Genomic DNA, 24,952 nt, shown 5'->3' with positions numbered 1-24,952 from the left:
GATCTTTGTGGTCCAAACCATAGTTTTTGTATGTTTTTGAGACTTCTGGAGCAAAATAACACGTTGCAATCCTAATGAGGTTTCCATTTTCAGAAATTTTGAACCATAAAAATTGTTTGTTTGCGTCTTCTCTTTCTAGTTGAATTAGACGACCTTCTCTTTCTTTCATTAAAACAATTATACCTCCATGACCTTTGTCATTTCCTGCTGCTCTGTTCCAAACCACCATCTTTGAATAACCCTTAAACAAAGGGGTCATACACCCTTCGTGCTCATGTGTCTCAGTGAGACAAATGATGTCTCTCCCCTTCGCAATAGGCCCTAACCCAGGTCCACGTCTCCACGGATAACCTCTGCAGTTCCAAAAAACCAAACTCAAGGAATCCTGGGTAGGCGCTGATTACTATTCATATTGACATGTAAGACCCAAAATTGAGTCTTCAACCACATTTGCCCATGATGACCTTGCACCTCTACTCTCTACTAAGAAATTTGTTACTATAACTTTATTGCTAGCTTGTTGTCCTGTTTTAGAATAAGGACCAAAACATGCAATAACAACTTTGCCCTTGTATAACCATGCCCTTTTTCTTTTATAAATTGCTGCTACTTTTTCCAATTCTTCTCTTTTGTATTATTGCTGCCTAATAGTTAAATCTTCATCAAGGAAGAAACCGGAAACCCTCAAACAAAAAAAACAAGAAAAAGGTTTTTAAAATGTGAGCACATCGGATAAGAGGATACCCACTAAAAGCTTCCAAACATGGGTGCCTTTTCCACGTCTTCGGAGTTGTAGATTGAGTAAATGACGAACTTCCAAACATGGGTGCCTTTTCCACGTCTTCGGAGTTGTAGATTGAGTCAATGACGAAAATCCCAATCCTACTTCGGATAACTTCCCCGGTATATTAGTAAAATATTATGATTACCTATAATAAACGTTGTCTCAGTTATCTTTTCAGTTTCCGGGTTCCGCTATAAATAGCTAGTCTGCGGTCAGCCGTTGTAAAGCAACAATTAAAAAGTACGCCTCTTTTCCTCACGTGCATATCTCGAATTATCCGAAAGTCTTTCGCGCCCCCATATGACCACGCGCCAGAGTCAGGGATGGTACATTTAGCCCCTCGCTTTAGTCGTCAACAGAAATATTTTGTCCAGGGTTTAATAGCTTTAACCCCATTTCCTTCGTGTTGCGAAGGGCGCACAATAAAGCGGGCGGGAGAAGGGGAGGGCAGGGAAGGAGCAGAAGCCAAACAGGTTGAGACGTGTTGGCCGAACATGGAAAGCGTGAGCATCCGCTTATGTTCTCTTCCTGCTAACGATGCCGTTATTGTTCCTCGTTCTTTCTTTGCTTCTTCGTGTCCATTTCGAAAAGCTGGGCTTTCAGGCAGCGCAGGGCGGTCTTTGAGTTGGAATGGTAGCGGCATCACGCTTAGATTTAACACTGGAGACAACAAGGTCACATTTCTAATGCGCTTCGCCTTTTTTGCGTTATCTTTTGTAGTAGATTTGTACACATAGGGATAACTTGACGAATTTCTGTTTAGTAATTGAAGCCTTGAATCTGAAGTTTAGCAAGATGATTAATTTTTCAGAGCAATTTTATCGGTCACTATTTGTTCGCCTGCATCAAAATTATTTCTTATGTTTCTCTATATTGTGTAATCTTTCTCAATGGAATCCCTCAACATCTATCTCCTCTCTTACATCTTGCATGGCGACGGTGTAATGTCCCCACTTGAAATAGGATTTAATAATCTATAATAATAATAAAATTAAATACAAAAATAACATTAAAATTAAAATACAGAAATAATAAAAGTGCAGATCTGATTGCAAAAGGTTGCGTCTCTTTCAAAGGGCAGAAATTTATTGTTGCACTCTTTCAAAGGGTGTTAATGATAAAGGGTGTGTCTCTTGCCAAAGGGCATACATGATGAAGAGGTGTGACCCCTCCCTCACATTGAGAGATATAAAGGAAAGGAATCAGAGCATCCAGTGAGAACACCATTGATCAGATCAGATCAGAACTCTTATTAAGTTACAGGCAGTATCACACTTGTTCTTGGTGGCATGCATGGGGATTCGATTAATGAGACTGAAGGAGGGAAACAAAAAGAAAGCAGATTGAACTCACCGCAAATAACGAATATAACTTAATTGGAATATCACAAATGGTTCATTGTATATGAGTGACTCTCTCTTAAGTATGCCATTCCATAGTGGATGCCTAAACCCTGCCACATGGGGCCAAGAGGGGTGTAGCATCTGCTGTTGGGCTTAAGAGGGGAGGTGGTTGTGATGAGGGGGAACGGTGATAGGACACCTCACTAGGTACACCATTCCATGATGGATGCTAAACACCTGCCACATGGAGCCAAGAGGGATGTAGCATCTGCTCTTGGGCATAGGATGGAGGGTCTCTTGGACACCCTATCTAGCTAGCCTACCCTAGTGCACTAAGAATTGGATAATGAAGAATGGCAACTAACCTACAATCTGATTTTATCTAACAAATATAATACTGATGGCAATTAATATATTAAAAAAAATTGTATGACTCAATCTAATTCTTTAGCATATGTTTTAGTTTATAAGTATTACTTCATATATGTTCTCTAATTTTGTGTTGCAGGAAAACACTATACAAATGTACTTCCATAAACTTAATTACATATTTTAGATTTGGGCAAATTTAAGGTAATTCAAAGTATAACTAATTAGGTGACATTACAGATGGTCTTATCATACTTTGAACTTCCAAATGGCCTCCCGTGGCCTACACTGCTAAGCTTAGAAGAACCTCCATTCAGTCCTCTGTTGCCACTTTCGTTGCAACATCAAATATACCCTCCACTTCTGCTGAAATAGAATCCCCTTTGCTTGATTTTCTTGAAAAGGTCATCACCAACACCTTAAATCCTATTTCTGCAACATGTACACATTGTATTGTCACAGGGTTCTACTCATTCCGTTCACGTGCACTAGCCACTCATCCGCACTAAGTTCACCAACAACTTCATGCCGTCCAAATGGCATATTTCCTTTGATCTCTCTTTAGTAAAGTATTTTTTCATATTCTCTATAATGAGGGTCTCTTCTTCCATGAGTTGTCTCGCTCTTTAGGAGTATCTATCCTGCTTTCAAAAATTCCAACGTCTTAAGACCCTTTTACGTTCCCTTTCTTTCTACCTCTACGAATGTAAATTTTTTAATGCCTCCATAAGCTCACTCTAGTCCTTTTTGAAGACATCTACACACACACTTTCACACATCCAAAATCCCAAAGACACACACACTTTGAGACATCGACTTTTGCACACTCACCTTGATTTGCAATTAGTTTTCTGTAAACACAAATTGCACACGTTCTTATCTCGTACTTTCACTGGAAGATGTAGACTAAAGTCTCCTCTACCCACTAAACGCTCACTGGAGGATGTTATTACACCTTATACTCAGTATTCCTTTGTTGGAGGACACACAAACATACTCCCCTACAAGACAACGCCCTCTTTGGCATTGTTTCCTCTCACTACTCGCTGCATTTGCAGAAGTTTCACACTTGCAACAAATCTACAAGAGCCTCTCAGGACACAACCCAGTAAGAAAGCCTTGCCTTGATACCATTCGATGCAGTCTAGGCAAGGCAGTCCAATGAAAGGACGATCTAAACTTAGGAGCTTAACATTTATCAATACAAGAACATAGCCAGTGGTCTAAACCTAGCAGCTTAACATTTACCAATACAAGAATATAACCAACAAAAACAAGACCAACGATACTATATTCATTGAATTACGAAATCTTTTTGAATAGGCTTACAAACATGATAAAAAAAGTATTTAAATTACACAGTTCATTATTGAAGTACAGATTCTTTTCTTGTTCATTTGTTTTTATGCTATACTTATTAAATTACAAAATTTTCCTGAATAGGCTTACAAATTCATTGAATTACAAAATCTTCCTGAATAGGGTTACAAACATGATCAAAAAAGCATTCAAATTACACAGTTGTTTTTTGAAGTTCAGATTCTTTACTTTTTCTTTTGTTTTTTCACTGTCCCTTCAAGTACAGTGGGCTTCTTAGCTCAATTCTCATCTCTATTCTCTGTACCTCTCTGTGCTTCTTCTGAAGGAAACACCACTCCTTGCTAAAGAGAGCTCACCACTCTCTTGTCTTTTCCTTTCCTTTGTCTGGATGACTTACCTCTATCCTCTTTCCCCTCTCTACCTGGTGGATCTGCCTATTCCTTCTCTGCGATTGTTAAACAAGAAGTAGCTGTAGAAGTTGAGAAAGCCAACTTCACAGACCCCGAAGATCACCTGCATGCAAATAACCTGTCACAGAAAGAAGAGATGGAGACAAACAAGCAAAGGTGCTCTGAAAGCTGAAAAAATGTATTCATCCAAGAGAGAGATAAATTACAATGATGAATCCTTATAAAAGGATATTGTGCAACCCTAAAAGAAACCCTAATAGGTAAACATTTAATAATTAATATAATTATTAAATGTCACAAATGCAAACTAAAGTGAAATCTTAAGAGAGGAATAAAGGTAATTTAATCAACATGATTAAATTAAAACCTTTACTCTAACACCCCCCCTTAAGATGAGCAAAAGTGCAGTTACAAACATGTGCAAGAAAGCAAAGGTAACTACAATGCAAGAAAGTAAACTTGGGTCCCGGCAACAAGGCCTGATCAGGTACCCAATTACAACCAAATCTCTGTAAAGTGGAGAAATAGAGAAAACCTCATGGGAAAAACTCTACTCCAAAAAGAGATGAAAGAAATAAATGCACTAATAACATAAGGATAGGAGGTGGATAACATGATACCCCCCATAGACAACTTCTATCATATAAGTACATATACAATGGTCTCCATAGGAGAAAAAGAAAGAGACTAGAAGCCCCCCCCATAATGAAGAAACTCCTGTCGCACATATGGATGCCTGAGGTAGAATCCAGAAAGAGATCCTGAAGCGGCATATAATATTCCTCCCCTTCGGAAGAAATGGATCCAAAGGACGAAGATGAAGAAACCCTGTGAAGAGAGAAGAATCAATCTGTCTCAAGATGTGTGCCATAATAGGATGCTGAAGAATCCCTCTGTCTGAACTGAAACAAAAGATGTCAAATCCAAACTGAACTGAAGACTCAAAAACTGCAACCTCTGAATGCACAGATGATGGTGGGCTAACAGCTGGAATATGGCTATCAACAAAGAGGAGCTGAAAATCCTCAAAGTAATCCTCCAAGTCTGCAATATAGGACTCTACAAACAAAGACGAAATGCCTGCAAGATAAGAATCCCAAGTAGCCATGTCCGAAAGATGTATTATGTCCTGCTTAGCTGAATCAATAGGAGCCAAAGAAGAGGCAATATCAAACTGATCAGGAACAAAAAGAGATGATGTTGATACATGTATAATCTCAGTCTGAAGAGTAGGAACTGTGAGACAATCCTCTGATTCATCGGAATATGTAAGGGTGTCTAAATATTGAAGTTCCTTTAAAGTATCATGATCAAAAGGTGTGTTATCTCTCCAACCAATGGGTACAAGACAATCTGAAGCAGGATCCTTTGGGAATGGAGAAAGACTGGGGTCTCCATAGATCTCCCAAAGACGTGTCCAAAGTGAGTGAGGACAATCAATGCCCGATATAGCCCACACAGTGTCAGAATCAACACTAGACAAAATAACTCCTACTATGTGATTTCTAATGATATCCCAAGCTAGTTTTCCCTCTAAAGTTGCTGGTTCAAGTATGAGATCATACAAATAAGGCAAAATATTAAGCCACCTACAGTGTGTAAGTATGCCCTTTGCCCATGACTCATAATTACCCCGTTCTAGAAATACAACTGAAGGGTGAGTAGAAAAACCCATGATAACTCTTCAAATTAACAAATCTGAGACTAAATGACTTTAATACTGATAAAGCAGATCAAATAAAGCCATCCCATGCAAACAAATCATTTCCAAGTCTGAAACGTCCAAGTAATTGACAGATGTGTGAAAACACAAAGTACTGAATAAAATGTACCTGGTGTAGATTCTGGAAAGATAAATGACAGATCTGGAAAAAGCACAGAAACCCCTTTCCAACGCCTATTCGTTTGCGAAAAACGGAGTCCGTATGCAAAAGATATGGTTCCTGGAGTGCAAAAAACTTGTTCTGACTTCGACTGGCAAAAAACACTACAAAACGGCAAAATCAGAGAAAAAGACCTCCATCAATTAGATCGGGCTCGGAACTAGCTTTCCAACGCCTATTTCCATTCGAAAATCCGAGCTAAAATGCCCGAGTTATGCCCAATTTCGTGAAAGAGCTCCAAAAGACCCAAATAGGCCCTTATAGCCCTCAAGGGCTAAAAAAAATAAGCCCCTGGTCCGCTGGGCGACCAGGGGCTAGCGCAGGTGGCTGGCGGCGCTGTGGTGGCGCAAGGGTGGCGGCGGCAGGCGAGCTGTGCGCGGGCTGGGCGCGGGCGGCGGGGTGCGCCGGCGGCGCGGCGGTGGCTGCTTGGCCGCGGTCGGTGGTTACCGCCGGCGACGACCGCCGAGTAGTGGCCGCTGGGCGGCGCACCGGCTGCGCGGCGGGTGAACAGCTGCGCGCGCCGGAAAACCAAAAAACACCGCTTTTTAAAAAAAAAAATTGATTGTTTTTTTTTAATTTTGCCTCGTGCTGCGTGCCCTAGGGCCGTACGGCCTTGGGGCATAAAAAAATTTGCCTTCTGGAGCAACTGTGTCCAAATCGGACGATTTTTTAATGGAAATAGGGGTTTTTGGGCGCTACAAGCTCAACGATGAGGTCCGTTTGGGCTCAAAGTGCACCGAAAAAAAAATACCCCCCTATTCCAAAATAAAAATAGAAAACAAACACAGATCTGATGCAACCAAAACTTGAAAATCAGATCTAACCCTCGTAGCTCCAAATTCTTCAGAAGACGAACAGGAAGCAGCAAGTCTCGAGCTCTGATACCATGTAGAAGTTGAGAAAGCCAACTTCACAGACCCCGAAGATCACCTGCATGCAAATAACCTGTCACAGAAAGAAGAGATGGAGACAAACAAGCAAAGGTGCTCTGAAAGCTGAAAAAATGTATTCATCCAAGAGAGAGATAAATTACAATGATGAATCCTTATAAAAGGATATTGTGCAACCCTAAAAGAAACCCTAATAGGTAAACATTTAATAATTAATATAATTATTAAATGTCACAAATGCAAACTAAAGTGAAATCTTAAGAGAGGAATAAAGGTAATTTAATCAACATGATTAAATTAAAACCTTTACTCTAACAGTAGCTTGCTTGAAGATCGATGGTTGTGTTCAGTCATCCAAAGAAACAGTTTAGCTGTTAAGATACTGACTGCCAAACAAAGGCATGATGACGTCCACCAGGAATTCCAACAGTCTCTCCAATTTGAATCAGCTGCCAACAGTCTATGCACAGGAAATGTCTGCCCAAACAAATAAGGCAAATTGTCTGACTGCATGGAGGGAATAGAAAACAACTACCAAGAACTGAAAGCATCACAGCCCAACAAATTCATTGCCAATGAAAAATAGTCTACAGTCTCTCCAATCTGAATTAGCTGCCAACAGTCTATGCACAAGAAATGTCTGCCCAAACAAATAAGGCAAATCTTGTGACTGCATGGAGGGAAGGGATAACAACTACCAAGAATTGAAAAGATCACAGCCCAACAAATTTATTACCAATGAAGAAAAAAAGCCTATAGGAGTGTCCAATACATCTGCAACAGAGTGTCCAACATCTTTGGCACTCTTTATTAACACTAGCAGTCTATATAATACCTGTGGCATCCTTTCGCATGCCTGTAGCAACCTACTAACACCCTATGACAAACTATTTAAGTTTTTTTTGGAAAACCTTGTTCTCAACCGCAAACTCTTTACTTTCAAAAATTTGTGAGAAAAGGGTGATCATCTTTCTTTGTGAAACTTTTATTCTTTGACCCTGCATGAAATCTGTTAGATGCTGACGAGATATTAAGAAGTTTCATAGTATCATATCGATAACATTAAAGGAAGTTTCTTAACTTATTAACTTGGAATTCTGATAGTAGAAAAATATTATAAAAATACTGAATGAGATGCCATAGTCAGCGTGATAACAACCATGATTTGGAAAACAAGCAATCAGCACTTGGTACCATTTATATCGATTGAAGCAGGATGAATTACAATGGTCAATTCTTTTCCTAGAAGGGCTTCTCAACATCAGATTTGTCCAGTGCTTCCCGTCTTCCAACTTATTAACTTAGAATTCTGATAGTAGAAAAATATTATAAAAATACCGAATGAGATGCCATAGTCAGCATGATAACAACCATGATTTGGAAAACAAGCAATCAGCACTTGGTACCATTTATATCGATTGAAGCAGGATGAATTACAATGGTCAATTCTTTTCCTAGAACGGCTTCTCAACATCAGATTTGTCCAGTGCTTCCCGTCTTCCAACTTATTAACTTAGAATTCTGATAGTAGAAAAATATTATAAAAATACCGAATGAGATGCCATAGTCAGCATGATAACAACCATGATTTGGAAAACAAACAATCAGCACTTGGTACCATTTACATTTTCTGAAGCAGGCCGAATCACAATGGTCAATTCTTTTCCTATAAGGGCTTCTCAACATCAGATTTGTCCAGTGCTTTTCTCAGTTTCCAAGATGGGAATGTGGGTATATGGTTTTTGCCTTTTTGCGAGAGCAATTTTTTTTTCTAAATTTTGAGGGTAGTGGGGGTACAGCTTTCAAAATAACTTGAATGAACTAAAAGTAGCTGAACTTCAAAAAAGTAAAATAGTATGCTGAACTTTAAAAAAGCAAAGATAGTATGCCGAACTTGTAATTATGTTTTGTGAGGGGTTTTGAGCTTTTTATGTAGCAAATGGAGTATCTTATCAAGCTTCTAAAAAAGGGAATCCCCCTTCCAAATCCTCAAGTCCAATGAACAGCATCATCTTATCATGAACTCTGTACCTTGTTTTTGCAAATTAATAAATTACAGGTTTTTTTATATATTTTTTAATATATAATATATATAATTTTGATGGCTGCACTCAGCCGTACATTACTCAGTAATTTATTTGCCATTTGGGAATTTTTTTTCTATACTGTTATTACCTGAGCTCCATTTCATACCCAATCCCCTTTCCTAACTGGCATTTAGCATGAGAGTAAATATTTAAGCACAGATTTGTACTTTAGTTTGGTGTTGATGCTTCTCCTTCGTTTTTAAATTTTTTCCTGAAGATTGAAATAAAGTAAACGTTGGTGCTGGTAATATTTTTCGTAGTATTACTAATTATATAAATGATTGCCTCCAACGAAGTTATTGCACATGGTAAATGGATAGGTGGGTGGATAGTTTTCATTAAGTAGTTTTTTTTGTGAATAAGAAAAGCAAACATTGCTGTAGATCCAATGCTAAGATGATATTGGATGTCTGTTTAAATGTATATTATTCTTAACCTTAATTTATTTCTCTGTGCAGTTTGTTAGGGAACATTGCAACCCTCCTTCCCACATTTTGGGAGCATTGCATACCCAAGCAGAAGCTGCAGCTGTTAGCACTACTGAGTAAGTTTTATTATAATTCAACACCTGTTGTATATTGGCAACTATTATTAGTCTATTTTTTTGTTAGTAGTGGGCTTTTGTGTGCATGTATTGATGTGATTTGTGACCATTCCTTTTCATCAACATACTTTTTTAACACATCGATAAATGCAGAAGTAAAATGATATACAATATCTTGTACGTAATTATCTATTTCTTGAAACAGTGGTGCTTTAATGAAACAAAGAATTTATTTATTGGATCTGAAATAAAATGATGGTTTAATTGTTACCATAGTTGTAATTAATGGGTAAACATCTCTCTTGCCTCATTTTTATGTTGGAATAAATCCTTCTAACTTTACCCTGGTAACAAAAATTGAATGGATGAATTACAGAAGAGCTTAAGTGTTTGCAAATTCATCCATTTAGCTATAAGTTAAGTTCTTGTGGTTTGTAAGGGAGCATTGCAAACAAGCTAAACTTGTGGCTTTTAGCATTGCCGAGTGAGTTCTCAAATATCTGTTGTATATTTGCTACTATCATTGGTCATTATTTAATTGTCCAGGCTTATGCATAACATGCATGTTTTCTGAATTGCGACATTTTTTGTTGATCAACATACATTTTTAAAACACAGATAAACACAAAAAATAAAATGATATATAGTATGTCTTGTACACAAATATTTATTTTTTGAAATGCTTTTAGAATTCATGCTCAATGAACTGTATTGTTTTGAATAATTTAAAAAATGTTTGAATGTAAATTTGAAAAGCTTTCTCAACTGTCTCTCACACAGGGAGGTTGATGAACTAGCAGACATTGATTGGGATGGCCTAGGATTTGGAATCAAGCAAACTGATTACATGTATATTATGAAGTGTGGCAAGGATGGAATATTTTTTGAAGGAGACCTAACACCGTTTGGAACTATTGAGCTGAGCCCATCAGCTGGTGTCTTGAATTATGGACAGGTTTGTTGAGCTCCAATACTTTATTTGATACAGTTTTCTAGCATCAGCTTGCACACATTCTTGCATGCATTACTTCATGGCACATGCACTGAATTTTAACTTAATATCAATATGTTCTATTCCTGCATTAAAGGTTTAGTGAGCATCCTTTCAGATTTTTGAACATTCTGAGTTTTCAATGTCTTTGTTCACTGTGTTCATCTTTATATGCACTGTGGCTATTTTTCGGTAAGCATGTAAGTACTTAACTATAACTGAAGTGGTTTTGTGTCCTCCTCATCAAGGGCCAAACCATCATGGTTGTTTTAGATGAACTAGCAGCATTTTTATGAGCTATTTTGAATATTTTGAAGGCCAAGAGGCCCTCTGGTAATTCCATTTTCAACTGCATGAGAGAGTTGCATTTTGTGGTTACTAGCATGAGGAGGCATGGCAAACACATATATTGAAAAAATGTGTTTTCGATAGCTTGGAGAGCTAAAATAATCGTGTATTAATAAGCTGAAGGTTTGGAATAGGAGAGGCTTTAACCTTGGGGACATCATTGGATAGGCAATATCATAGCATGTGAGAGTTCATAATAGGGTATTTAATTAAAACATACAAATATATTGCCAGGTATTAGGGTTAGATGGGGTAATTCTATTAATCATTTTTCATAGATATTGGGGGCAAGACGGCAAAAGGGGGTGTGTGTTGGGTCTAAGGGATAGCAGTAGGTGAATAAAAACTAGAAATTTAAGTTCATCTCTCTTTAATTTTTGTAATTTTTGTTTTCATAAGGGAATAAGAAGAATTGGTTATGTTAATTATGTAGGAATTGCAAACAGATTCTTTTGTCTTTAGTGGGTCTATCAATGTATGTGTTTGCACATCATTGAGGAGATATAGGGGTGATTCAAAAGAGGTATATGATATGCATGCCTTATAGGATAATATGTAAGGTAAATGTGAAAGGAATCTCATTAAATTTTATGAATTAGATTTTCCATTGGAGATCAATGCTAAATTATTATAGTAAAAAAAATATTTTTAATGTAAATTATTTTGATTATCTCCAATCAAAATTTATTCAAGACTTTAATTGCAAATGGGTGTAAAAGCAGTAGATTTTAAATGTTTAGTTGAACATATGGTGTTATAGTTAAATAGGGGTATTAAAAATCTTATTAAAAAAAGTTGTTTTAGGTGCTGTTCTCTAGTATGTTATTATTTGTTCCGTTTTCCTTCTTCTGCATTATTTTCTAGGTGCACTGCAGGTTATTTTTAAGCCACTTTGCTCTGTAATGAAGTCAACTAAACCTATAGGGTTGCATTTTTATATGGTTGGGTTGCCCAAGTTGAAGTTATATTAAAGACCATGAGCACTTTCTTCTACACAACCAAACTGCAGACTGAAAATCAATTCAGAAATTTTTTAGAATAACAAATTTTATTTTTGTTAGCAGTTGCAGAATTCTGATTTCAGTTTTATTGTTTTTATTATTTGTGCTCTCAGAAGTTTGTTTTTGATTAGGGGGATAAAACAGGTTTTGAATGGACCCAAAACCCTGTATAAAATGGATTTTGTTGGGACCCAAAACCCTGTACGAGTGGATTTTGCTGGGATCGGAAACCCACTTATAGAATGCTACAAAAACATAGAACACAAACAAGCAGCAGCCAACCTACAGCAAGACAAAAGATACTAAACATCAAAGATCCTGCTGTTACAACATTAGGCTGAAGCTAACAAACAAGACCGCTCAGAAAATCATAAGCAATGGGTTTTGGAAGGCTCCAATAACCATAACAATTGGTTTTGAAAAGGCTCCAATAACCTTCAAATAATACAGAGACAAACTTTCAATGCCTTGCTTGGTCTTTACCTGAATAGGAGAGAAAAGGAAAGCAGACAGAAAGGAGGGCAGTAACAACCCCCTTGCAGCCATACAAAAACCCATTGCCATCCCCAAAACTCCACCTCGATAGGATTAGTGGGATCATAGCTGAAATTTGTTAATGTGAATTACTCTACTGAAAATTGTAGGTCTAATTGAAGGTTTAAGCTACTCAATTTGTTTCAAACCCTAAAGTGTGGAACCTGTATACCTTTTGCTGAATTATAATCAGATTAGAGAATCTGAAATCTTCCAAGGTTTGTGTGGAATGAATGACTACTGGCTATGAGGGAGTTGTTGGGAGGGTTTTAGTGGTGTGATGCTTGAGTTTCGGCTATTGAAGTTGATTTATGTAGTTAGCATAGAATGACATTTTAATTTTCCATAAATTTGTTTGCATCTGACTATCTATTATTTAATTGTTGGCATGTGGGTATTTGTTAAGGTTAGTTATAGTAGTTGTGTTTTAATTGGCAATTGTTGGGTTAAATAGACTGTGTAGTTAGAGAAAGTAGTCTGATCCTTGGTTATATCATTAAGTAGTGAAAATAATTTTTTTTAAATTTTATAATAATATATATATATATATATATATAAAGATAAATACAATGTATTGCATTTCCAGCAGCACCATTTTTCTGCTATTAAAACGAGCAAAGACTGTGCTCTAATGCTGACTCCTACACAACACCAGAACCTATGTGAAGATCATGTATCCACAATATTCACATAAATACATGGGAATGCAAAACAAAAGAAAGCGCATATCATGGTGTACTTTTTAATTTTTTTATATTTTTTTCTTGTATTGATTTTTTAATGTTTTAGGTTTAACTAATCAAGACAAAATTTAGAGGCCATTATCAAAACCCAAAAAAATAAAAAACCAACCTAAGTAAATATAAATAAAACTAAAACAAAAAAATTAAAAATAATTACTTTATTTTTATTAATATTTTTAAAGTTTTGCTACCCTCTAATCTAAGTCAACTCTCCTTTAATGTCAAAAACATATAGAAATAAAAAAATAAAAATATATACATATATGCAGCAGCAAATAAATAGCAAAATACACCACCATATATATTAATGTTGTAGACTTTTAGTCCAAATGGCAAATAATATAGCAAAATGCCAAAATACACCACCATATCAATGTTTATGTTCAAAAATAATAATGTCAACATTAACAATCAGCCATCACTGAACAAATGAGATAGGTTTTACCTATTTGACCTTTTTAGTGGTCTAATTTAGGGTTGGAGGGTTGAATAGACTAAATTAGGCAAAAAAAAAAACTTTAAAGAAGTTAAAAAAAATGTCTTTTTCATCAGATTCGTCCCGGGTTCTGCTGCTGGCACTGAAATTTGTCCAAAATACTTCAAAATTCGGCCAGGGTTCCTCTGAGAGAATTTCCTGGGCCAAAATCGAACCCTGACAGAATTTGGGGAGAATTTGTAACGGACCAGAATTTGGTGCGAGCCAAACCAGGACCCATGGGATTTTTTGCAGAATCTAGCAACTTAGCTTGGAAGCGATAAAAATCTGTACTTGAAGAGTAGAGAGGTGGAATATCCACATCTATTTACAGATCAAGGGATGTCTGACACGAGTCCCGTTCATATAAATATCAACACTTTATAGGATCTTTGATACTTGTTTTTAGCTATTGTCATGTATTTTAAGGTGCTTTGCTATAATTTTTGGTCTGTAATTTATAAGGCCTAAGGAGCAATTTGAATTATGTAGGCAAAATCGTAAGGAGTTAAATATATTTTTGCAAGAATTGATTTCTCTTGCTAAGACTGAAGCACTTTAAATTTCATGCTTTGGTTGGTACTGTAGGGTTTATTTGAAGGTTTAAAAGCATATAGGAGAGCTGATCGACGTATTGTACTTTTTCGACCAGAAGAGAATGCTTTGCGAATGATAAATGGTGCAGAGCGCTTGTGCATGCCAGCCCCATCCGTTGAACAATTTGTGGAGGCTGTAAAGCAAACAGTCTTGGCCAACAAACGCTGGGTAATACTAATGATCTTTTTGCTTTTCAATATATCTAATACTGTGTCTAGAGCTGTTTCTGAATAAGATTCATATTGGACATTGGTTGCAGATACCACCACCTGGCAAAGGCTCACTTTATATTAGGCCACTTCTTATGGGTAGTGGACCTGTGCTAGGACTTGCCCCTGCACCTGAGGTTACTTTTCTCATATATGTTTCTCCTGTTGGAAACTATTTTAAGGTTTGTCTTTGAATGCTTCTCAATTAATTATATTGGTGTTTTTGTTTTTGTACTATGCATGCAAACGGGCAAAGGAAATGGTTGACATGGCATATTGGCATCCCTTGTCTCTATATGGAGAATAAAAAAGATGAAGTGTATATAAATTTGGATTGTTGCCTTTAGTCTAGAATATAACAAGTCTAGTTGTTGGATAAGGTCAGATATCTGAGCTGTCTGAGAATATAGTTTATGCTTCATTCCATGAGTACTTTATCGAGATTACAGTATCTTATGGTCCATTCCATGAGTACATTATCGAGATTACAGTATCTTATGGTCCATACTTCTGCACATGATAAAAAATTAACATTTTTACCAGAGTATAAAGCCTTTCAGTATAAATATGAACACAATATCCACTGATAGTGTGTTTCTGTTGGTAATGATGTGAATCTAACAAGATAGAATTTGTTGGGCATTATGTTGTAATCTTGAGATGGAGTTTATTGTGTTATCAAATTTTTCTTTGAATTTGATGGTGCAGAATATTAATTTGCATCTTTTTCTTCCATAACAGGAAGGCTTGGCACCGATCCATTTGAAGGTTGAAACAAAGCATCATCGTGCCACACCTGGTGGAACTGGAGGCATCAAAACAATAGGCAACTATGCACCGGTAAGCAAAAACATCATCACCAATAGTTAGTTATTCTAATAATGAACATGATTTCTTGAATCTGTAAAGGGCATTTATGGAAATGCTTCCAAGCCTAGACGATCTCTTTGGAACTATACATGAAAGTCCATAAAATAAATTGAACTGAGTTGATTGATGATTCATATGTGACAATTGTTAAATGGAGATTGGTGTGCGGCTCCTGTTAATGTCAGAATCAAGTTATTAGGTTAACTCATGTGAACATGTAAAATGCATAGCGGTGCTAAGGGTTTGAGATAACGAACAATTAAGCATAGTAATGAAGATCAGAAAAAACCCTTAAAAGACTTAAATACATAAACTCGAATGATGGCCTTAGAGGGCCTTAGAGGGTTAGCAATGACGAAGACAACGTATACTGTAGGTTAGTATGCTAGGTAAAGCAATTTTTTTTAGTTATGGCCTATCGTTAGCAGCAAATTTGTGTGTATTGTAAACATAATATATTATTATATATTTAGAGTTGCTTACAAAACATATGGATTGCATGGCTTCATTCTGCCAAAAACATAAATGAACACAACCTTTTACTTCCAGGTTTTGAGCATACAATCTAGCGCTAAAGCGAATGGCTTTTCTGATGTGGTCTATCTTGATGCAATTAACAAGAAGTATCTCGAAGAAGTCAGTTCTTGCAACATCTTTGTGGTGAAGGTACAACTTCTGTTGTTTTGTTTATTTTTTTCATTTTTTATAAATAATTTTTTTTTTCACAGATTTGAAAAATATTAGTTTTTTTTCATTTTATATAAACTAAATATTAGCATTAGTATTTTATATTTTAGACACTAAAAATTTCCTTTGATATTTCCTGCAGGATAATGTCATTTCTACTCCAGCACTGCATGGAACTATACTACCAGGAATTACTAGGAAAAGTATAATTGAGGTGGCTCGTAGTCGAGGTTATGAGGTATTTATATGTAGTTGAATTTAACTAGTCATTTGTTTGGGTTGTTCATAGTGGTGTTTGTACGACAACATAGTAAAAAATAGAATAAAGCATAGTCTTTGAACGCTATTTGTCCAATAAAGCAGATACTATAATTTACGTCTTTGAGCTCCTTATTTATGAAGGTCCAAGAGCGTTTGATATCTGTAGACGAATTGCTTGATGCAAATGAGGTGTTCTGCACTGGCACGGCAGTGGTGGTCTCTCCTGTCGGCAGCATCACTTATTTTGATAACCGGCAAGTAACTTATCCGGGGGCCTATTCATTTCAAACTGTTTGAAATCATAGACACAGTTGGCAGAGCGTAAAATATGACTAGTTCATGTAAAATATGACTAATTTAGCCATCTATATTGTGTTCTAGTCTTCAGTCGGACGCTACATTGTTCTCTACTGTAGAATTATTTAAAATTTAAAACCATCCACAGCACGGTTTTAAAACTGAGAATGTTGGAAGAGATTTTAAACATCTGTACTATTCATTAGCTCACAGTTTTCAAATATATTAACATGATTGTTTTTACTTTTTGCTGCCCGCAGCGTGGTTTACAAGAATGGAAGTTCAGGAGGAGTTTCCCGTGAGTTGTATTCGGCTCTTACAGGCATTCAGATGGGCTTGTCTGAGGATAGCATGGGATGGACAATGGAGCTAAATTAGCCCTTTGATTTGAAATCGTTTTTATGAAACTAAATGTAAATAATTCTTTGCAGGTACTCTCTTTGAGAAATTTGTGGTGTATAAACTGAGAGGAGGGAGGTCAAAGTTTCTCGCAGAGATAAATGTAGTCTTTTGCATTTACTAGATATTTATTATTTTTTTCCTTTTAACGGATTTAAAATTTCTTGTTAGAAAACAGTAATATTGTCCCAGATTGATTACAAAAACTGAAGCAACGAAATATTAACGCATACAATTTAATCAAGTACATATAAAGAAATATTCCATATACCAATAACCATCGTAGTGACAATTTCATTGCTAGAGAAATAAAGTTGACTGAGCATCTCTGAAGAATTGAAGATGAACTAGCGATGGGCATAGTGTGCTCCAAAGCATTTATTTTAAAATTATATGATGTTTTATCATGATTCAACTGTGTAGTTTTTGAGTCAATCTCATGTCTATATTCCAAGAGTCATAGTTTAGAAGAACTCATCCTTCATGTGAATGAATTGTCCACTTAACATTCATCGCATTTAGGCATTGGAACTTCCGAGGAGTTTCACCCAAGATTTTGTTCGCTTGGTAGTCCATCCTATTTGCAAAACCTTTAGTTAGTGTTGTGTTTTGTGAACCATTCATTATAGAGATCAGTCATTATCAACTGTGTTTTTTTTTGCAGCTTGTCAAATTATGTGATGCTTTATTAGGTTTCAATTGTGCAGTTCTTGAGTCAGTCCCATATTTTCTATCAGTGGTTCACAAGAACCCGTCTTTTATGATCGTGAATGTTAGACTAGTAAATTTTATCATGGTTTATAGGGGTGAAACATCAAGGCTTCATGGAAGGTAACCCATTTGAGAACTAGTTTAACAAGTTTGCTCAACTACAAACTTTTTTCCAAGATGCAACTTACAAAATCTTGAGCATTAATGCTAGAATAATTATATAAAAATGAAATGAGGTGAAAGGGTGATTCACAAAATGTTGGATGAGAATCTGTGGTTGGTAGTAAAATTAATGCTATTGATTCTAGTGCATAGTGGACAATCATGTTTTTCATTCAAGATATAAGCAAAAAATTGGATCTTAAGATTTAGTGTCTAAGAGTTGTAACATGACATTTTACTATCTTGTAATTAACATGATGATAAGATATCTAATAACAAAAGACTACTTGGATGAAGATTTGTTAAAACAAGAACTTTTAAGGTAAATAATAGAACAACTACACTACAATACTAGTGAGCAAAGTAACAATAAATTAGATATATCCAATAACAACTACTTGGATGAAGATTTGTTAAAACAAAAACTTTTAAATAAAAAATTAGATTTATACCACAACACTCTAGTGGGCATAATAACAATAAATTAGATAAAGCAATATACAAACAAGGGACTAATTAGTACTATAGTCAAACAACAAAGCAAACTCAACATTTTAAAATATGTGGATGGTAGATAAGTTACTATTTGTGGAGAAGCTTGACCATATGGTGCTTCTTGGCTTGTGTTTGAGTAAGTATTATTCTCTTTGTAGGATCACATTTGTCTTGTTTTTATATTTATAGAGTATTTGTTGAGAATTTTGATGTTTGTTATCAAGGTTGGGGTATTTGATCCTCTCGAGTTTTTTTTCTAATACATAATTTGAAAGATCTATTGTGGCTAGTCATACACATTGAAGAGGATGCTTTGTAACAGCTATAGTTTTCCTTGCACTTCCATCCTTTCACAATTGAAATAAATGATAGAACAACTACACCACAACACTAGTGAGCAAAGTAACAATAAATTAGATATATCCAATATCAACTACTTGGATGAAGATTTGCTAAAACAAAAACTTTTAAATAAAAGATTAGATCTACACCACAACCCTCTAGTGGGCATGATAACAATAAATTAGATAAAGCAATATACAAGCAAGGGACTAATTAGTACTATAGTCAAACAACAAAGCAAACTCAACATATCATAGATTTGTTGACATCATTTTTTTATTTAATAATGAATTCTTAAAATATGCGGATGGTAGATAACTGATTCCATATCGTGCATCGTTATTACTCAGAAGCCAGATCAATAGCTATATAGTTAAGTTGCATACGAAGAAACTTAAAAAAAAATCAAAATCCGATGTACCATTTAAGATCTGTAGGTGTGCAAAATTAGCTATGACGACTACTGATGCTCTTTCCTTGATAAATAATTTTTTTTTGGTAAGAAGATGGACAATACAAGAACTCCCAAGTTTAAAGATCTTACTGTAACTGTCACACGGAGAAGTAATACATTTAATTTATTTTGGCTGACACTCTTTGCGTCAATATCTATGCTAGCCGACTATATTTTGGTGCCCAAGTCGAAGGCGTATATATGTGTATAAATAAATTTAAGACGTAACAATCGGAGCATTCTATTGCATGGACAGAACAAATGCAGACAACTGGTTAAGAGAGAGGTCGAGAGTTCGAATCTCTCAGTTTAAGCAATGAAACAAATTAGTCACAAATCAGCGCACAAAATTCAACATTCTCCTCCTGCAACGATTAAGAATGAGTTTCTAAACGTCGCAATCAAACATTAAGGAGCATGAACAAAAGACATGACCTAAAGTGAAAGTCGTTCCTCTTTTGAATAGGTGTGAAGAGGGTATAAAACTATGATGACATGTAAGAAATTACAATGAATATTATTTGAATAAGAGCACATATAGAACAATCCTGGAGTAGAGAAATATGAAATGCATTTCAGATTTGTTTTGCTGCATATTGGAGCTATTTTATGTGACATATTCGAGCAGATGTTTGGAGCATATTTATGAGGCATACTTGAGCAGATTATGAGCAGATTTAGGGAGGAGTCGTGAGTAGATTTATAAAAAGTTTATAAAAGGCAGATAAAGAGGATTTTATGTAAATTTAAAATATTAATATATAATAGATTTATTGAAAAATATAAAGAAGAGATCTATAACAGATTCGTAAAGAAGAGTATATGCAAGATTTAAAAGAGGAGTCTATGACATAAATATACATGAAAACATTGCACTCAAATTTGTCGAGGAAAGTATTGCATCGTCATTAAGTAGATTTTTGAAGAAGAGCATTTGTATGATAATTGTTGGATCATTTTCAAGTAGATTTGTGAAGGAAAGTTTATCTACTCTCAGATTTTGTTATCATCTCTTGAAAAATTCAAAAGATGGTGCATCTTAAAGAAGAGATTGGTGTCTCAAATTTAGTTGTGGGAGTTGGTATGTAAAAAATTTGTAAGACAAGTTTATATAAGGAATACTCCGTCGTGGTTTTTTTTATAAGGGGGTGAACTCACAACGCTGGTTCTCATTTTTTCGTGCATCCTAGTTTTTGTTGAAATCATACACTTTATAGAAAATATAATGATTTTAGAAGTCTCATTTGAAGTAATTAATTGAAGAGAGTTAGATCAAAGACACTTAGATCAAAATTTCTTGGATAGAACTTCTTTACTTCTAAATCATACTTACAATGGAGTCTCCTTTGTATCTATCAAATGCTGATAAAAAACCAGTTTTACATTAGCCCTTATTATAAGCTTTTTAAATAGTATAATTTTTAATATATTTTTATTTTATTTCTTATGAACTTTGTTCAATGTTTATGGAAAAATAGTAAACGTCACCCAAAAAAATTTGAAAAATATTTATGCACTAGGTATTGAAGTCCTCTTTTGAGCAAAAATAAATAAATTGATTTTCGTTACATATACAACAAGTTATGTAATATGAAATGAACATATGTCAAAATTACAGTTAATTTGATTTCAAATTTTAATAAAATATGAAATATTAAAGATAATGTTACAAAACCAATTGCAAACACTAGATATGGGTGTTACAAAACCAAATTCAAAAGAATCACGTTCATATCTATTATAGAAAAAAAGTTATGCTATACAGAGTGAGTATCACTTTTTAAAAATGTTGGCTTTTGAGAAATGGAAGCAAATTGATTCAAAAAATTATCAATTTTTTTTTTTTAGAATGTACATACAAAATGACAAAAATCATTAGTTCACATCATCTACAAATTTCTTACGGTTTAGAAGTAATAGGTGTTTGAATATGAAGTTTTTTTTTAAGAAAATGAATATTGCAGTGTCAAAGTTGGCAAAAAAGTGTAACCCACTATTGTGGGTTCACCCAAGGGTTTCCACATAAATCTTGTTTTCTTATGTTGTGTAATTGCATCTTATGTGAATGATATTGTGCAAATTGATATGCTTGTGGTATTAAGTTTGAAAAAGATTGTATTATATTAATTCACTCAAGCTTATCATTTCCTATTGTTAATATATAGTCATAAGCTTATTATAAAGCTTGTCATTCCCTATTGTTAATATATAAATCATCTTGCCTAGATAATTTATAAAAAACTGATGAAGTAAATCTCACAAAATATTGAAAATTTAGTGTCATGTAATTTTCATAGTCCAAACTTTTTGATTAGATATGCATGTGAAGGGCTTAGACTCGAAACAAGATAGCCATCAAGGCAAAATGAGCAAATTTCATGAGACGTGAGATTGGCGAAAGGAAGAAGAATAGAGAGAAAGCTTTTGATTAAAATTGGGAACCATAGGAGACTAAGGTCTCGATCCTATACAAAAATCTCTTTCACCACACTTAAAAGAGTATGAGGAGAAGGAGGACTTTTCCTCCTATGAGCAATGGTCGAAGCAATGCTATCATTCAACACCCCATTGTTAGGGTTTCAAGCAGATTCGAAGCAAATATGAACTAACAATTATATGCAGATTTAAATACAAAAGATAAAGAAATAAAACAGGACACAGATAACACAGAGATTTAACGTGGTTCACCCAGAATGGGTTACGCCCACCATACACAGCCGTCCAATCTTTCTTATTATCTAGCAAAAACAGTACATCAACCTTGCAATGTCTTAAGCATCCCAGCCGCTTATAACATGCATTTTTAGGGCAACAAACAAAGTCGGTTTTTTTAGGGTTTTATAACAATGTCGGTTTTCATCAACGAAAAACGGCAAAAAAAAATTTCTCAGGGGCTGCCACCCCCAAACCCCCGCTTTTCTCGAGGGCGGCAAGGATACGTGCTGAGTGTATAGTACTTTGCTGATCAATCACCACATTTCAACACCCATTACTAGGATAAATAAGAGGTGATCTGCCAATTGTAGGAACAACAATCACAATTGAAGGAGGGGCATCAGGATGACGAGGTAAGGAAGAGTCAATGATCACCAAAGAAGATAGCTATGGGGGAGTCACTTGTGTGACCAAAGATGAGATAGTAGTAGGAGGAGATACTATAAGGATCACTAAAATATAAAATTAAACATAAAATACACATATTCAAGCATAGAGGAATATCACATGTTCAAATTACAAGGTCAAAGACGTGAAATTATATTTTAACATAAAGATTTAGTACATAAGTTGGTGACAAGGCTAAACAATATGAAGCATATACCTTTACAATAGACCACCATGTTGAATACAATAAATACATAATGAACAATCATGAAGATCACCCTGAACGCTTGACGTCTGTCTCCCTTGAGCACACCATGGGCAAGAACATTGTTAGGGCACATTTCCACCCTACCACAAAGTAGTTACATTTCTCTATAATTTTTCATGACATGAAAGATACCCAACCTAACACAAGAAAGACTAGAAATGTGATACTAGCAAGAGTAATGGAGTTTGTGCAACACAATATATTTGCATTCTATTACTAATGTAACAATATCATGGGCACGCAAGATGCATGTAACATACATTAAAAAAAATAGAAACAACAATCCTTGTTTAACTATCTAAAATCATTTCAAGATCCCAGTTCCATTTATTTTGAAAGTAAACATGAATTTAACTCAAACATGGATAAAACACAACAATGTACATAAAAGCACTTCAAAAGCATACATGAACACTCATAAGAATATAAGAACACATAAGTGCATGCAACTGCCATGGTCTAGGCATATCCACAAGTCAAGTTCATAAGCTTTCATAAGCAATCATAAATAACTTCCTTTTCGAAGATGAAACATCATCATTCTTACAATGTTCATGATTTATTCCATCAAATAAGAGTATTTAATAATGACTTCGTGATAACTATGCAAGAGTTTCTTCCTCTTCCTTACACAAAGCACATATAAAAGGACCATGGAATCTAAACTTTGTAAGTCTCTCTTGTTAAAATGTGTGCTTTCAACCCCAACCAAGTGAAAGCTCCCACCTTTGGTAGTACCTTCCTATTCCAACAAAGATAATAAGGGAAAGCTTCCTCTACCCTTGTCTGCTGAAGAATTTTATACCCACTTTTAATTGTACATCTTCCATTCTTAGCTCCACACTATTTGATTTCGTCTTGTTTACTCTTGAGTGTAATTATTCGTTGATTTAAAATCTCTTTGAACTTTTTATCTTGTGAATGATTGACATTAACTATCAACATTCTTCCAACACCATTCCTCCACCCTATTTATCAATTTCTTCTGCAAATAGTCAATGACTTTCACTCGTCATTTGTCTTCAACAATTTGTTTAATTTCCTTGATACTATGCTCCATTTTCAACATCTTGTGACCATCCCATGAGTCCTCACAAAAAACTAGTTGAGGTGTTGTTCCCCAATTTCCACGTGATGTGCTTAGTGATGATCGGTCTGCAAGTAACCAAAAAATTCCAAATAGCCGATCCTTTCATTAGATTTTCAATGGTGAAAATTCTACCTTTCTTGTGATTCTAGATATTTATGCTTAGGGATCCTAACCCATTTTTTATCAAGGTTGGATTACATACTCCACACCAACATGGCACTCATTGCCTCATTCATAATACTCCACTTGTAAATGCTTGCACCACCAGCTACTTTAGAAGAACAAACCTAGTCTCGTGCAAGCAATGACATTCTATCTTGATCTTACTTTCCATTCCAAAAGGACTTCCTCATATTTTGGTTAATATCTTTGAAGGTTTTTTAGGATTCTCAAACACATCATAGAGAAAATCAGAATTGTAGCAATCATAGAGCTCAACATTAATAATCTTTTAGTCGTCATTAACCAATGACTTTTCCAATCTTCTAGCCTTGCCATATAAGTGTCCACTAGTTTGTTCCATAAGGATGATCGACAAGCTCTTGAGAATAGCAAGGTCCCAAGGAATCTAATTGGCAGTTTGCCAAATCGAATCTCCAAAATTTTGCTAATTTATCTCCAGGGATAACTTTAAGAAAGTACCCCTCGGGCAAATTTGTAAAACCCTGGCGAACCAGACATTATTTTTTGGGGGAAATTTTCATATTGATGGAAAACAAAAATTTCAAAGTAGGAAAAAATTAATTTGTATTGGTGATTTTTTTCTAGGGTACAAAAATTCCATAAAATTCTGGCAAATAATACCTTGTTTTGTGGGGGAAAATATATATTGTAGGAGGCAAATATTTTCATTTAGAGGAACAAATATATAAGTGTATGGGCAAAAATTTATACTCTGAAGGAAAAATTATTTAAGTGTATTGGCGATTTTTATCCACCGCTTGAAAATTATTTAATCTGTTTGGCTAATATTTTGTTATTTATGAAAAAATATATATTTTATTGGCAATTTTATGAATTCATTTTCATTAATAGACAAGGCACATCACATCACATCAGTACATCATATTGAGTCTAGACTCTGCACGATGTATTGATAAGCGCGACCTCTTTGACATGTGACACGTACCTAAAATCAATCAATGATTTTAAACTATTCGATGATCGTAGATCAATGGCTGAAGTTTTATTTCGACCCAAATTTCTGAAGAGAACGTAGTTCTCCAAAAAGTGCCCAGAATGGAATTGGATTCAATAGACATGTATCAAATGTCACGGTCGATAAT

General features: G+C 35.2%; 1 protein-coding gene across 1 annotated transcript; it reads left to right on the top strand.

Annotated features, from left to right (window-relative positions):
- The first annotated feature begins 1,141 nt into the window (after window positions 1-1,141).
- On the top strand, window positions 1,142-17,219 carry LOC131055847 (branched-chain-amino-acid aminotransferase 5, chloroplastic). The gene is made up of 10 exons (XM_057990167.2): window positions 1,142-1,458; window positions 9,545-9,630; window positions 10,411-10,585; window positions 14,311-14,487; window positions 14,579-14,710; window positions 15,270-15,368; window positions 15,948-16,064; window positions 16,228-16,323; window positions 16,488-16,600; window positions 16,904-17,219. The coding sequence occupies exons 1-10, from the start codon at window positions 1,279-1,281 to the stop codon at window positions 17,019-17,021; spliced, it is 1,293 nt and encodes a 430-aa protein (XP_057846150.2). The 5' UTR covers window positions 1,142-1,278; the 3' UTR covers window positions 17,022-17,219.
- Window positions 17,220-24,952: the final 7,733 nt, after the last annotated feature.

The sequence above is a fragment of the Cryptomeria japonica genome, chromosome 11, assembly GCF_030272615.1.
Source record: "Cryptomeria japonica chromosome 11, Sugi_1.0, whole genome shotgun sequence".
Lineage (NCBI taxonomy): Eukaryota > Viridiplantae > Streptophyta > Pinopsida > Cupressales > Cupressaceae > Cryptomeria > Cryptomeria japonica.
The sequence above is the reverse complement of the archived record's forward strand: the minus strand, read 5'-3'. Positions and strand labels throughout refer to the sequence as shown.